This window comes from Dermacentor variabilis, chromosome 1 (genome assembly GCF_050947875.1).
Source record: "Dermacentor variabilis isolate Ectoservices chromosome 1, ASM5094787v1, whole genome shotgun sequence".
NCBI classification, from domain to species: domain Eukaryota; kingdom Metazoa; phylum Arthropoda; class Arachnida; order Ixodida; family Ixodidae; genus Dermacentor; species Dermacentor variabilis.
In genome coordinates, this window is record NC_134568.1 from 231775976 (window position 1) to 231791875 (window position 15900).

The following is a 15900-nucleotide window of genomic DNA, read 5'->3' on the forward strand; positions in this document are numbered from 1 at the left end:
GACGTGCTTTTCAAACGTACAGACGGTGCCGTAAATATATGGCATCGACCATTTTTGGACTTGTTCATGGTGCCATATATTTACGTCATTGACCCTCAAAGGGTTAAGTGGCTCATTGCAATGGAAGCAAGGAAAGAAACTTTATTTTTCAAAAAAGAAAAGTAGGCGATTGTGGTTGGGCCCTTAATCCAGGGCTCCACTGGCGCGAATGGCTTGCTGAGCTTGGTCCAGGAGAGCCAATTGGCTCTTCTTTCCCTCGTACGCAAGCCATGCCTCCCACTGCATATTTAACATGAGTGGATGTACATTTATATGTGGGCTAGTAATATGTGAAGGCCTTTCCGGGCACTTCCATGTGATATGTTTTAGTGTGGGTTTGTTAGAACACCATGGACAGCCATCTAGAAACCTAGTTGGGTTTATTTTACTGAGTTGATGCAGGTTAGGGAAGCTGTGGGTTTGAATGCGTCGGCAGTCCCTACTCTGCTGTCTGTTAAGAGCCTTGTGTGGATGACCGTAGACTCTGCATTCCTCCCATTGTTGTAGAAGAATGTCATGAGTGCTTGGAAGAAGTCCCGCGTTCGGCTCGGCCGCAGCTTGGTTGTTGAATCCTCGAGCTATACGGTCTGCCGCAACATTACCCTCCAAGCCCTCGTGAGCCGGCCACCAAATAATGTCGTGGTGTTCTGTCGAGGTTGTGGGGTTCTCCTCCGTGCTCTTGGGACAAAGGAACGACAACACAGTAAAGCAAACAATCACAAGGGCATTTATTGCACCTTTCATAGATCAATGCCTGCTAGCCGAGTTGCGATCCACAAAACATGCCTATGGGCACGCGACAAATCTAGAAGTCCGACTCACCGCGACCGGATAGCGAGCGAATATGTTTGCCCCATGCTCGCTCCCAACACCTGGTCGTTCGCGCGTACAGTCACGCGAACGGTGGCGCGTTCCAAGGCGGCCACGCGAGACGGTCTCGCAGAAGCATGGATCGGCGCACGCGCGGCACGGCACGTCCGGACTGCTTGCTGTCCCGAACCCCAAGAGAGAGCGCCTTGTCTTGCGGGCTAAAGCAGGGTGCGCGGCTGCGTATGTGCTAACAGGTCACCCAAAATGTGAGATTACGCAACCTCCAATACTAAACGCGCGGTAAGACAGTTTATGTGGTGCCATGCCGTCTCGGCACGCGCACTCTTTGCACATGCGGCAGATTACCTCTAAAGTAGGGTGTACGGCTGCGTGTGTGCTAACAGGTCACCCAAAATGTGAGATTACGCAACCTCCAATACTAAACGCGCGGTAAGACAGTTTACATGGTGCTATGCTGTCTCGGCACGCCCACTCTTCGCACAGCGGCAGATTACCTCTAAAGCAGGGTGCACTGCTGGGTATGCTCTCAGCCGTGCTTACAGCCATGTGCAGTCACGGCGGAGACTTGTGCCAAAAAATCTTGACGTGCGCCAACTTGACCCCACTCCGCCCCCACGAGCTCGCTCCCCTCCCCCTCTTTCCCTTTGCTTGTGCGGGAAGGTAGCATTGGCAAAGCCACCATCTTTCTTGTTTAACCCTCGCACACTTTCACTCGCACCTAAAGCACAAAGTGCATGGGGCGCGATAGGATCTTATCACACTTAGACTTTATAAGGAACATGATGCGGCTCCACTTCGGCGGTTGCTCTTGTTGCGCACTGGCAATTTGAGAGGTGCATGAGCAAACAGCCGCTTGTAATTCAATCATTTGATGATCTGTGCCCGCTTAAGTTTGCATTTATTGTCTTGGCATTCCTTGCGGTGGCACTGAAATTTCGTTGTATTGAAATCACATGCAAATGCACTTCGTTATATTGAGGTTCTAAATACATGGTGTTCTATGGACAAGAGGTTATGAAAAGTTAAATACTTCATTATATCGAGGATTTTGTTATTAGAAGTTCACTATATCAAGCTTTAACTGTAACAATTGAATTTTCATGTTGAACGGAACTTTGTTATAACGAGCTTCTACTGTTTTGCTTTAGGATGTAATTTGCTTACCAGGGTCATTTTTGTGAGGGATCTGTTCCCATTCTTTTTGTCCCTCATCACTGACTTGTGCTCTGCTGCTGTGCCATTATCACAGGGGTCCGCCATTTTGGGTATTCTTATAGCTTGTTCATATATCCATGTTCCTGAATGTGCATTTGCTGCTGAATACTTATTTTGTGAGCAGGGCTTAATACAGAAACTTTTTTTAGTAAGGAACTGGGGGGTGAGTGCCAGGTGGCAGTTACATATTTTTGGCAACAAATGTTCTGCAATTGAACTTCTCTATTCTGAACCTTGATATCTTAACTTTCCATCTGCATAAAATAATAACATTTCTTTGCAAATCCTAAATATAAGTGGGTAAGCGCTACACAGAATTGCATTTTGTGGGTCATTTGATACGTAATACAGTGTCATGTCCTTGTACCATGTGCTTGCCTTCCGTACTTAAGTCTAGCTTGGGCTGCGGTGATTGAATGCAGTGACTTCTCAACTTGTGGCGACATTCACCGTAGGAACTCCATAACAGGTCTGTCCGTGTACTAGGCCTACAGCTGTGATGTGTAATCAGCAACTGCTTTTAACTGTGGTAATGCCGTAATACCCAGCTGAGGGAAATTTATGGACCTCTTTTCTTTTAATGCTTCATTTTGCTCAATACTTAATCTTACATGCAGTTATGGCTCTTTGTGCAGTGCATGCCTGGCACATCCAGTGGCTGCATTTGAGCTCGCCATGCATTGCCACAAAAACTTTGTTCACCATGGGAAGGAGTTGTAGTTTTGACTACAATGAACCTGGGATCATATGTAATGACCCTTCACCTTCAATTCTATTGTGTTTTTGCTTGCAGTGCTTAGTGACTGATTCCAGCGATACCAACAGTGCAGAACCTACGGGTTAATGATGAAAGGCAAAAGAGAATAGGTAGACAAAATAATCGGAAAGTCTGGGTTTTGCTGAAGGAAGCACCATTTCTTTCATTATGTGGAACTAGTGCTTTCACATGATATCTGAATTGATGTCTTGTAAATATAATTGGGTGTTTGAGATCAGCATTATAACCATGCGGCATATTGCTTTTTGAAGTAAAATGGCTTTGAACTCTAGTTTTTCTACACGTCCCACAGCTATGCAAAATCACTTTAAAGTGCTGTATTTACATTGAACCAAAAAAGTCATACTTGCACAAGTAAAATAGCTTTGAACTCTAGTTTTTCTACACGTCCGACAGCTATGCAAAATATTCACCTTAAAGTGCTGTATTTACTTTGAATTTGCTTTGAACCAAAAAAGTCATACTTGCGCAAGCCTATGTTGTCATTGAGAGACTGTGGCACCCCTTCTGCTTTGTTAGGATGTTGTTTCCTATGTCATGTTGCAGGATGGGGCTGCAGAGGGTGGCCAGCAAGCTGGAGATGGTTCTCAGCTAATGGGCCCCCTGAACGAAGTGGATGAGGAGGTGGATGATGAAGAGGAGGAGGATGAGGAAGATGATGAAGAGGAAGCGGGTGCTGCTCCTGTTGTGCTCGGGGCAGCACATCAGGCACTTCTTCAAGGGCCTGGTCCCTCAGCTTTCCAGGCATACCAGAGACCACGCTGGTTCCCATTGCGCCTGGCTGCATTGCTGTGCTGCATTGCATTCAGCTTAACAGCACTGAGCTTTGCCATGCTTACCATCCCAGGTAAGCATGTCTGGCTATTACATTGGATACATTTCTTGCCTAGTATTTCATTTTGTCATGTCCTTTTTTTTTGTGTCAGTTTTACTGAATAAAGTGTGCAGCACAGCTGCCAAAATGAAAGCCGATGACAATAGCACCTTAAGTACTTGTACACTGCCAGTATGGTGTGCCAATATGTTATACCAGTTTATAAGAAAATTCATGAGAAGTACATTCGCGTTAGATAATGGAATTCAGTTTGCATGCATGCCAAACAAGCCGCATGGCTTTAATGGTTTTCTGTAGGTGCAATATAAGTGACATTCACTCAGCACGAATGGGTGCTCACATGCTTTTTGGTTATCCACATATAGGGAAGGCCATTTACAGTGGACCAATTTGTGGTGCAAAATTTGTTCACTACTGGAAAAGTTTGTTATAGCTGCATTTTCCAAGAAAATAACTGATAAGAAAGTAATGGAATCAATGTTTGATGTGAAATTGTACCTGTGAGATTTTTTTTTACGTAAGTCTGTTGAAGTTTTATTAGGTAGTGCCAACCAGATGATCACATACTCCCAAGGTTCAGGCTATCCACATGCTCCATGCTCACTGCATGTAGTTTAAGGGGTCAATCCGTATGAAGTGAGCTATGTTTTTTCAACATTCACAAATCTGAGTGAAAAAATCCTACATTCCAGTGGCTGCATGAAAGTGGATTTTCCATTTTGTTTTAGTTAATAGATCTCTTACCAAATAAATCGATTTATATTTTTCATGAAATAATGTCCTGATAGTGCACTGGGGCATTTTCTTTGTCATATGCTAAGTGACTGATTTGTGAGGATGCTGTGTTCATGAGTATAGGTTGCTGGGATGGCTAAAGTGAAGTTAAAAAGTTCAGGTATATTAAACACCAGTGGCATAGAAATCTGTGGGCACAAGTGAATATTTCAATCTGATTTCTTGAAGTAAGCCTTAATCTTTGAGTCGAGAAAAATAAAGAAGTTGCTATACTTGCAAATAAACTATAGTCGAACCGGGATATATCGAATTGGAAGGGGATCACGAAGAAGTTCAATATATATAAGTAATTCTATATATAAAATAAAAATTTTATAAAAAAATTTTCAAAGGGATTTTACAGCTGTTCAATGTATACAATAATTCATTATATGGGGGTTGGATATATCCAGGTACGACTGTATATTTAAAGATATATGCTTAGGAAAATTGCAATTGCTTTAGTTTTTACTAAGAGGACAATTTTCATAGCAAAAAATATATATAGGCGGTAAAACTGAATATCTGCAATATAAAGCTCCACAGACTTCAGAATGTGTCCTACAATTCACAGCTTACATTTGTCAACTAACATTTGATAGGCAGAGGCATTGAGGCCGCATTTTTTAAGATAAAAGAAACCTCATTATTTGACGACAAAGTTTTTAATCACTAAAATGATGTATGAAATTCATTTTTAAGTCGCCAACGCATTCAAATCTTTTTCACTGATGTTCACAATAGTTGAACCATAGTTGAAAGAATGTTGAATCACATGACATGGAATTACCTTATATAGACTGCAGCTGCTTATGGGACCAGACAGCACAGTGAAAAGCACCTTGGATGGCGGGAATTTTGTTCATGGCATGTGAAGGAAATGACACTCTACGGATGTGCTAGGCACGGTGTGGGATCAGTTTGTTCTGCTATGATTTGAAAAAAGAAAAAAAAAGAAAGCTTTACATTTATTGAGTTACTTTTTGTGTCTAATTTAAAGAGTGAAAATGATGCAACTAAAGTAAAACCTCATTGATTTGGATTTCACAGGGCAGAAAAGATTGGTCGAGTTAGCTGAATCTCGAATTTTCGAGGGTATCAAGACAACAATAAATAAATGCTTGCTACACCAATCTGCCTTTATTTACTGAATAAATTTGCAACCCTTGCTTCTATTTTGACAAAATGAGTGCAGAAGTAGCAATTGTTAGCACTTGCTGCAGCGGCGAAGGCCTCACGATTTCCTTCGCAGTGCAGCCTGTTTGGCTGTGGCACAATACCAGCGTCTTATCCGAGTGGACGTGCTTTTCACTACCGCGCACACATCCCAATTATTTTTTCGCTAGTAAGCTGGTCGGTACCAAATCATCCGTTCATCACGATGTAGCTGCAGGTTTGATGCCAGCGTGTGGGCTGTGGTAGAATCATTCTTCATCCTCGACAGCTTCCGCTGTATTTCTGACATTGTGCGTGCTTTGCACTGAGTCAAAAAGGGACTACTACTCGCTGCAACCGCTGTGGACGAAACTGCAGTCACTATTGACGCAATCGTGCATGGGGATTACGCTGCACTGAATGCATGTGGCCAATGTGTGCACTGAAAGAAACTAGTACTGCTCGCCGCATCTGTTACAGGCAAAACCGCACATTATCGACGTGATAAGGAATGGTGACTACACGGTTCTGAAGGCACGTAGGGCCAACCTGGTGTCGTGTGGCGTTAAATGCATAAATATAAAAACAGACACGAAACGTTTGGCATTTCTGTCGTTCTTGTACGATTTCCGCTGAAGACTATGGCGATGCATAGACTCCGCCACTTTGTTTCATTTGGCTGCTAGTGTTGCTTTTGCTCTTTTGCATTGCACATTTGTGGCACTCTAGGCTTGCTGCACTCTTAGGTTTGTCCAAATTAATCGGTGTGTGGCCATGTACGCCCGAATTAATGAGAGTTTGATGGCATTAAATGAATATGGGCCTGCAGGGACCAAAGAACGAGTCCAAATTATCAAAATTTTCTGATTAACAAGGGTTAAATTAACAAGGTTTTATTGTAATCACATGTTTCTGTGGTCAAGGGGTGCAAAATGAACGTCAGCAGTAGAAAATTCAGAGCACCGTTCATTGATTGATTGATGCTAATGAGCTTGCATGTGCACATGCACACACTCTCGCACGTGCACACACACACGCACACACATACACATGTGCACGCACACACACTATTTTTGCAGCGTCTTGTCTCTGCTTCCGGTAGCAGTAGCATATGACTGTTACTTTGCTTTCAACTGATCACCGGCTAATCGTGTTTCTGTCATGTTGTGATAGTTTTCTTGCTGTGATGAAGTCTCTGTCATGATATGTCTCTATGTATGCAGTATGACCTTTTGTTGTGTGTGTTTCGAAGGGGGCAGCTATGCAAGTACACGAAGAGGGGCAATATCATAGGTTCATTGATTTCCATCACAGCCTTATGAACTCTAAATTCTGAAAGTCTCACACAGCTGTTGCTCGCTGGCCATGGAGCTACACTTTTCCAAGCAAATACAGACCAACTACGTTAGTATGTACCTGGCAGGAATGTGGTGTTGCTGAGGCACTACATGGTAGTATGCTGTAACTGGCAAGTACAGATTTGCATGTTTTTAATGTGTGCCACTACTAATAAAGAATAATAAAAAAAGTGACACCACAGTAAATATTACCTGAAGTGTGCATCAGAAGGTTCCTTCTTTCCCCCAAGAAGGCTGTCTTTCAAACAATTGCGTGATAGAGGACAGGTGATATCAAGCAGCCTTCGAAAACTTGGTAGGGAGAACTGCCACAGGGTGGATAATGTAGCGACTCATCAGCTTTCTCCATAGCTTGTGTGTGTGTTTGTACATCAATGTACTGAACGATCCAAGTGAAAACGGGTGCTGCTCCTCTGTAACACTGCAATTGCTGCTGCAGGGTGATGTTTCCAAGTTGTATTATCCTACTAATTAGGATTCTTTTTCATCATTCTGAATACTCTAGTAGCTAGTGTTCTTAATTTAATTATTGTGTTCCATGTGCAGTGAGCATGGGTCGCCTTGTGATGATGGTGCTGATGCCGGGTGGCCGAGTGCATGAGTTCTACACAGCAGCCTGTGGTCTCTACTCGTGTTGGCTGGCTCTGCGTTGTCTCACCCTGCTGTGCAGCTGGCTGCCTCGGGGCTGGAATACCATTCTCAGCAAGCTCCACTCTTGGATGCTTATTGTGAGTGACCGTTTGTTAATGTGTTTCTGTGTAGGTTATTTGGTGGGGGTGGGAGACAGTAACATTTAGGTACAATAAACACAACTTAAATCCCTGTGCTCTGGCTGACCATCATCTGTTCATGTGCACAGTCAGTGAAGTCCCTGGTAGCTATGAGCCTGCTGCTGGGTCTTATCCCACTACTGATGGGGCTGCTGTTCGACCTGGTGGTGATAATCCCTCTTCGAGTGCCTCTCAATGCCACTCCTCTATTCTACCTCTGGCATGTGAGTATGTTGCAGGCTAACCCTGCTGTTTCTTTGTCATTGTGCCTAGCAACGTGTCTATGGTATGCAGCTGATGATCATTTCAACGAACCGTAATAATCCAGCAAGAAAAGTTCTTTACACTAGAATCTTGTTACAACGAAGTTGAAGGGGGAGTCGGAATTATGTTATATCTGTTACTTCATGACATCCATTACAGTAAGAGCTTGTTAATTCACAACTCATTATTTCAAAATTTCAGATAATTCAAAGTAGCCGCCGCGGTCCGTCCAGGAATGTATTGAAAGCAATGTGTAACACATCCCGCTAATTCACACTGAAATCCGCACCGCCACCAATAATTCGAAAGCAAAGCCGCGCAGGCCGCGTGACTTTGATTTTTCTATCTGCGTCCCACTGTGCTGCGGCCCTTTCTTTAGGCCTGACTGGAGAGAGACGCGTTTGCGCCTGGCCAGGCATGGTCAATGCCTCTGTTGCAGTTGCTTCTCTCCCGTGAGGTTCCGTACAAAGCTCAAGGGCGATAAAATGTCGCCGTGCGCTGTATGCTGTATGTGCAAGTGAAAGTGTGCGAGGGTGAGCCTGCATAGGTAGCTCAATCTCGCGTGCACGAGCGAGGAAGGCTGATGTGCACCCTCTCCTGTGGCGCGCGTGGCGTGGGGAGTGGGGTGGAAGGAGGGAGCGAGGGGGCGGGGAACGCTCTTCTCCGGCGGCTGCTGCCCATGTGGGCGCCGTATTTTGAAAGCGATCTGCGACGTGCCCAAAGTGCGCCCGCTTCGGCCTCATCTTCAAAGTGACCTCCAATGTTTGCAGAGTGCGGGTAGTGCCGGCAGCTTCGTATGCGATGTGCTTTCTGAATTTCGTTCGCTACTGCCGCGATTCCTCACTCCAGCGTTTTTCAGCGAGTTTCCGCGGTCATCGAGCGAGATGTGTTCATGTTTACCTGTGCTCGCATGACACCGTACTTGTTAATTTATTTAGTAAGCAAATGTTCGCAAGCTTATACGGCCGATAAGACTACTATCCTTAGTTCGTATAGCTATCTATTAATTTTCTATCACAATCGAAGCTTCGCTGACATTTTTTTGTTCTCCGTGCCAGTTGGTGCGACGAATGCACGGATGAAGCAAGAGTTATCTTGACGTCGGGCACGCGAATCGTGTTATCCACGTCTGGTTACGTTGGCTGCGGCCGTGCTTCGAAGTATAGATGATGTTGTTCATGCCAACGTGACGTAGCGTGTGTGCGCGCCTGCTCGCACCACGTCTGACTATACACGCACCTTAACTGAGCGATTTTTTCCCTGACTTTCACTAGTTCTAATTTTGTATAATCCAAATTTTTGTAGCATCCCCGTGGAATTTGAATTAACAAGCTTTTACTGTAATGCCATTCACTACTATTTTTGCTCATTGGGGTGCGCAATTGTAAACGTGAAAATTAGAAGACAGCTTTGCAGCTTGTGTAACTGCTACACGGCCACGCATGGGATGAAATGTGAATAAAACAACAAAAGAATCTTCAATGGGTGCAGCACACGACTTGGCAGCTGACATGAAACGGCTGACGCGACAGCATTTAGATAGCTGCCTTCTATTCCATTGTGATGATCTTTCAAGTCTGCTTTCCACTTGGCTCATCATAGTCAAGCAGCACACGGCACACAACACAGCACTTCGCTGTGTGATGGAGGATACAAGCGAACTTCACCACGTAAGCTTGGCTTGGCCGGCTTGTGGCCTCCGAGACTGCACCGATGCCAATGCGATCTCAGAGGCCACACCCAGCTGCCAGCCCACGCACCGTGCCACAGGGAGATAAAGAAGTGAATGCACGGCCTGGACATGAACCCCCGAGACTGTGTTGGGGAGGCCTCCGAGACCAGGTCTGGCTGCGGCGTGCGTAGAGAAATAGAGATGCGAACGCACTTATATTTCGCACCGTTGCATGTAGCCGCGCAGCATAGCGCTACTCACGCAGGCCTGCGTGTGACCTCCGAGATTGGGCTGGAAAGATCTGGGAAGCCACCCAGCTGCACTTGCCTGCGCACCACGCGAACGTGAATGCACTAATCAGTCGTACCACCACACATAGCCACGTAGAGTGGAATGGCTTGCGCAGCCAGGCACGTGCAAGAGAGAAAGGTCAGTGTAGAAGTGCGATACAGTCGAACCCGGCTATATCGAACTCCCCCAAAAATGCTCTATTAGTTCGATATAGAGCATAATTCGATATAAGCCTGCTAAAGATTAGGATGTCATAAAAGCACATACCATTTATAAGATCACTTTATTGATGAAACTAGCTTAATTTCGCACAAAATAGTCCTGCATTGTCTTCTGCTTGGGAAATTTCGCTGCCTGCGACACGCGCTTCTCCACATTGTCTAAAGAGTCGGAGCAGCTGAGGCCGCAACCTTCCGCATTTGCGCAGAAGCACCGGACTAGTGCGAGCGCACCAATCACTTCGGAGGATGTGGGACAAGGACCGTCGTTGCTTTCCTCATTGTGCCCACTTTCACTTGGGCTCGGTACGATGTCGGCAGTGTAGTCTTCGTTTTCGGGCTCTCCCGTGGTCGCGACACCATCATTTCCGCTTACAAACTCGGCCACCGTCGATTCTTCAACGGCTTCCGGAAATTCTGACAGCTCGCTCCAAACTTCGGCAATACCGGCAACGGCTTCGTTGCATTCATCAGAATTTACATTCATTACCGAGCACGCGGAAGTCGGCACTGCTGAAGCAATTTCAGATGAACCACTCGTACACGGCCGTGCATACGCGTCGACTGCCACGGGCACCGAGTCGCAAGTTTGGCCACTTTAGCCCTAATCTCCCCCTTATTATTCAAGATCGTGCTGAGAGTGCTCCTCGGAATCTTGTACGCTGCGGGGACATCCGACTTCTCACCGTGTTCGACCCGATTTATGATTTCGAGCTTCACGATGAAAGGCGAATTCTGCCGCTTCATCACGGCAACACTGCGGGAGAAGGCCCACAAGGCGCACACACAATGAACCAGAAAAGCAGCGAGACAACTCGCACTTTCGCCATCTTGCACGACGAGGGCACAAGAGCCTCTGATTGGCTTTTTCTTCAATTTCACCCTCTCTCAAATGGCAGGGTCGCTGTTTCTGCATTATGTCGTAATGCCCCAGCCACTCTAGCGGCAAAATGCGTGCCGCGGGAGGTATTGGTCCTATATGACTAGCGTTAAGAATTCAGGATGAAGAACGTAAACACAGCGCCAATCTATCAGCCGACGAAGGAAAAAGCACGCGAGCGTGCAGAGGGAAGTAGCCGCGGAGGCTCAGTCTGGCCTCTGCAACTCCGTTGCTTTGGTGGCAGTCTTAGGTGGCAGTAAAGCCTAGTGCCATCCATCAAACTGGCGGGAAAGCAAATCCACATCTCTCCTGCCCTTCCCCGCATCTACGGTCCCCTCGCCCTCCCACTCAACTCCCTCGTAACTCCCCCATCTTTGACGGTCTCCACGCGCGCCCACCTCTACGCTTACGCCGGCGCCACCAGCCCTGCCGGCCCGGTGCCAGCTTAGCCCGCTCCTTAAGTTTCGTTTTCTGCCGTTATCGGGAAGGGAGCGTTGGCCAGCGTGGGCAGTTTTGTGGTTCTCGCTCGCTGTGTGCTAATGCGTCGCAATACTTCATGACTCGCGCCGTTCATGCATCGTGCTATGCTGCACGAGTACTTCAAGAACAAATCCTTCTTTTAATTCGAACAGATTTTGGGGTCCTTTCGGGTTGTAATTATTGAGATTCGACTGTACATGTATCTCTTTGGGGATTTCAAAGGGAACTTCATTTACTTTGTTATATCCAATATTTCATTATATCCTGTTTCATTATAACAAAGTTCGAGTGTATATCCGAAGCCTGTTCTATGCAAAATTAGGGCCAAGGAATTTTGTGAAGTGGTTTAACTTCATATATTATGGGGACTCCTTTTGGACCCCTGTCTCCTGTTCACGCGCGACTTGGGCCATTCGCCCGCGCGATCGCTGGGGACACGCAGTTCCAAGCCTTATTTTGGATAGCGTACATTCCCCGCGGCAGCTGGCGCCGGCGCGATGTGGAGCCTGCTGCTTGCGTGCGCGGCTCACGTTACGCCGTGCGCTGCGCGTAAGAACAGTGCCGGAGGAGTGGGCCCCTCTCGCCCTCTCTTAGACTTCTCTCTCCTTCAGCATCGGAGGTGCGTGGGCGCTTTCGCCCGGACAGATGGACTTTCGGTGCTCTTGGCTGTCGGACGTGCGGACCCACTTGGTCCCGCGTCCCTCTGAGCAAGGTGGCCCCTTGTATGTGGCGAACCTGCTCGGAAGAGCCAGCGTGGCGGAGCAGACTTCCCGGGAGCTTTCACCCGTAGTCTGCGACTGCTGCCCCAGTTTCATATTCCTGTATTGTACGCGCATTTTGTACATAACAGGGAATAAACCCCCATTCGTTGGTGCCACGGCTGGAGTCGTCTCTACGCCTTGCCGGTGAGTCAGCGAACCCGCCGCGGCGCCCCTTTGCCTGCGCTGCGGAGTGGGGACGAGCTACGTGTCTCCCTAGACCTTAGCTAGCCGGGTTCGGGCACGTTAGCCCGAAGCCCCACAATATACAGTAAACCCTGGTTAACTCTGATACAGTTAAGCCTTGATATAATCAAGTCGGTAAAATTGGCAATTTGCTTTGTTATATATAAATTTCATTACATTGAAATTTACCGTTTATGCAAGTATGTACAGTCGCCGACAGATATTTCTTACACGGAAGGGGCCGCAAAATTTTCAGCATTGTCGTGCAGTCGGAAAAAGCAAACTTGAATGAGAAAAAAAAACTCATTTTGTTAAATTTGAGAGTCAGCAACAATGATAAGGTTTCTTGTCGTGTCGTTGATATCGATACAGAACAGCTGCCACAGTATGGCTGCACTGAAGACGACGAAGATGATGTGTTTCCGATTGCTATAATGTCACAATCTTGGCCACTGTTGGCCTGCATGTAAACATATTGTATCAGCTACACGTAACATTGCTTGGTGGAGGTCGACGTTCCCCGTACCTGCCATAGAGCTTCGCAATGGTCGCAACACTGGCAATGCAACTGCTTGTCAATGGCTGCTGCCGGTGGCACTTCATCTACACAAGCCTCTACGCCTGAAGCCATGACCTACGTCACAATTACCCCCCCCTCTGGATCTTGGCGTTTTCACCGTAGTCGACAGTCCGGATGTTGACCACTGGCTCCGCTTGTATCAATGTGTCGGCACCAGTCGCAGGTGGGATCCGGCTATTATGCTTGCAGACGTTCTTTTCTACCTCAACGGCACTCCACGACCATCTTTAAATCTTTAAACAAGAGCTCTGCGACCTTTTTGGCAATCCATTTAATTGCCAACTCAATGCAAAGAAGGCCCTTGCCGCATGCGTACAGACATCGACTGAGTCCTACGTGCCATATATTCTTGTCTTCTTGGCCCTTTGTAGCAACCTAAGGTCCCTAGATAAAAGTTTTCAGGGTAGTGCCACTCCTCCTTTTCTGCTGGTTTCTTCCTCCAACCTCCTCCCCGTCAGTCTACGGAAGCCCCCTGAAGCAAGCTCAAAACTAATAGGAGCATGCAGAAAAATAGGAATACTTGTTATGTACTTTCACATTGGTTAAAATTACTTCTTTCGTAAAAGCATTATTTCACATACAAAGTAAGTATTTCTTTAGTGTTTAGTACAAGGTATATAATAAAAAAAAAAAGCATAATCTGTGCAGTCTAACTGCCAACCCTGTGCAGCTCGTATTTACACCACTCGCCATGACGCATGCTCCCTTACATGCGCCCACTTTCATCATCATCATCAGTTCATCATTTATTTTTCCTTAAGGACCCCTGTTGGGGTATTACAAAAGGGGGGTTACAGAAGATAAGGATAGAAACAAAGATATGGTTACAATTTCTTACAAAACTCAGCCTGTGGATTCGTATTAGAACAAAAAACAAAACCAAGAACAAAATCAAGATTCATGACTGTTACTTCTCTCCTCTCCGACGGCAAGAAATAAATAGTGAGATCAACCATCACTTAGTCTTATCTCATACTGAGGGCCGGACATTAGGTATGTTTTGTCATAGTTATTGAAATCAGCTCCTTGTTTTGACGCTGTTAGGCCTACACAGATGGTGCCGAGGTGTAAAAGTGGTTTAATTTATGTTAGCAGATGGTGCCACAACCTTAGCGTAACTGATGCATTGACGATGCGGAACACTTTAAAAGCCAAATTGTTCACTGTATCATTATTTTACTACTCTACTACTGTACAGTATGCAATAACGGTGACAAGCAAATGCAAACTAGACGCCGAGCAGACAACACAGTGTGGTTGAGCATATTCAGAGGGCCATTTGCCCCTCTTGACGGCTAAACAAACCTCAAGGAACTGTTGAGGAAGAGTTTACTGCAAATCAAACGAAGCCCAGAATTCAAGTAAACACGACCCTTGCCGAAACGCAGTGCCGAAACTGGCCAAAATGATTGTTGCTGCGATGTATCATCGACGCCGGCGTCCAGCTGCATGTTCGCACCAACAGCCATGTCATACATCCGTTTCAGAGCTCTGAAACGGGCTGCGTTTAGCTATAAAAAAAAAGTTGCCTTGAGTGTGCTATAATCTATCGCAAACAGCGTTTAGCAGAGCCAAGGCTGCGAGGTATGGAAACACAGGTGCTTGCGTAAGGAGAATATAACTGGGATGTCTGCTTGTAGGCCACATTTGCATAGTGTTGCCCAACAACGGATGCTGCAGACCCTTCGGATGCTACAGGCGTTAGTAGCAGGCGGCAAAACATGGACAAAAACATTTTGATGAGTTCACCTTCTTCATTGGTCAAGGCTCTGAAATAGGACTCTGGAAATTTCAACCACTTGGGGTTCATTAATGTGCACCTAAATCTAAGTACATGGGTGTTTTCACATTTTGCCCCCATCGAAATGTGGCCGCCGTGGCCGGGATTCGATCCTGCGACCTCATGCTCAGCAGCCGAACACCATAGCCACTGAGCAACCACGGCAGGTGTGTAGAGAAAAATACTGAAGATAGTGCAATGCCGGACCGACCCGCGGCGAAGGTGACGGCGGAGGTATAGTGCCGAGGCCCCATACATGCGCCGATCCGAAGATAGTGTAGTAGCGGGCCCACCCGCAGCGGAGGTGAAGCAGGCATTAAGCACTGCCCATACGTGGGCCGATCCCGAAGATAGTGCAATGCTGGTCCAACCCGCGGCGGAGGTGCAGTTTGCCGTTAAGGGGCCCACTACACAGCTTCGCTGGTCATCTTCTCACAGTGGAAGAACACTGAATTTTCTAGTGACTTCTATTGTATGTTCTTTTCTTGTATTTTTTTCCAAAATGTATGAACGAGGTTGTACTGCATATGGACACTACAGGTGCATTTACGCCGTTGCCGTGATCCATATAAAGTCCAAGGACGATCGCATTGTTGCCGTGCGCCGTGTGCTGTATGTGCGAGTGAAAGCGTGCAAGTGTGAGCCGACGATGGCAGCACAATCACGCACGCTAGGGAGGAAAGCGGGTAGGAAGCGCGCCGTATTAAGCCGCACGCGAGCACCGTGGAAAGGGGAGCGTAAGTTCTACTCCGGCGGCTGCTGCGTATGACGTGGCCGTGCGGGCCCTATTTTGAAAGCCATCTGCGATGGGGACTGAGTGCACCGAGTGCTGATAGTTTCATGTGTGCTGTGTTTTTGCCGCTTGTTCGCGTTAAAGCGAGAGGCAGCACGATAGTAAATTCACTCGCTGCTGCTGCCACGCTTCCCCACTCCAGCATTTTGGCAGCGAGTTTCCGTGGTCATAGGGTGAGATGTTCATGTTTGCTTGTGTGCGCATGACACTATGCTTGTTAATTTAGTTCGTAAGCGAATGTTT

The 15900-nt window shown here is 46.6% G+C and overlaps 1 protein-coding gene across 2 annotated transcripts in view; it reads left to right on the forward strand.

Annotated features, from left to right (window-relative positions):
• Window positions 1-15900, forward strand: part of LOC142559026 (E3 ubiquitin-protein ligase MARCHF6) — a 168791-nt gene that overhangs the window by 141651 nt on the left and 11240 nt on the right. For both annotated transcript variants that reach the window (XM_075670815.1, XM_075670816.1), the window contains exons 16-18: window positions 3410-3710; window positions 7532-7713; window positions 7845-7979. In XM_075670815.1, coding sequence (XP_075526930.1) covers window positions 3410-3710; window positions 7532-7713; window positions 7845-7979 — 618 coding nt within the window. The remainder of the gene's footprint in view (window positions 1-3409; window positions 3711-7531; window positions 7714-7844; window positions 7980-15900) is intronic.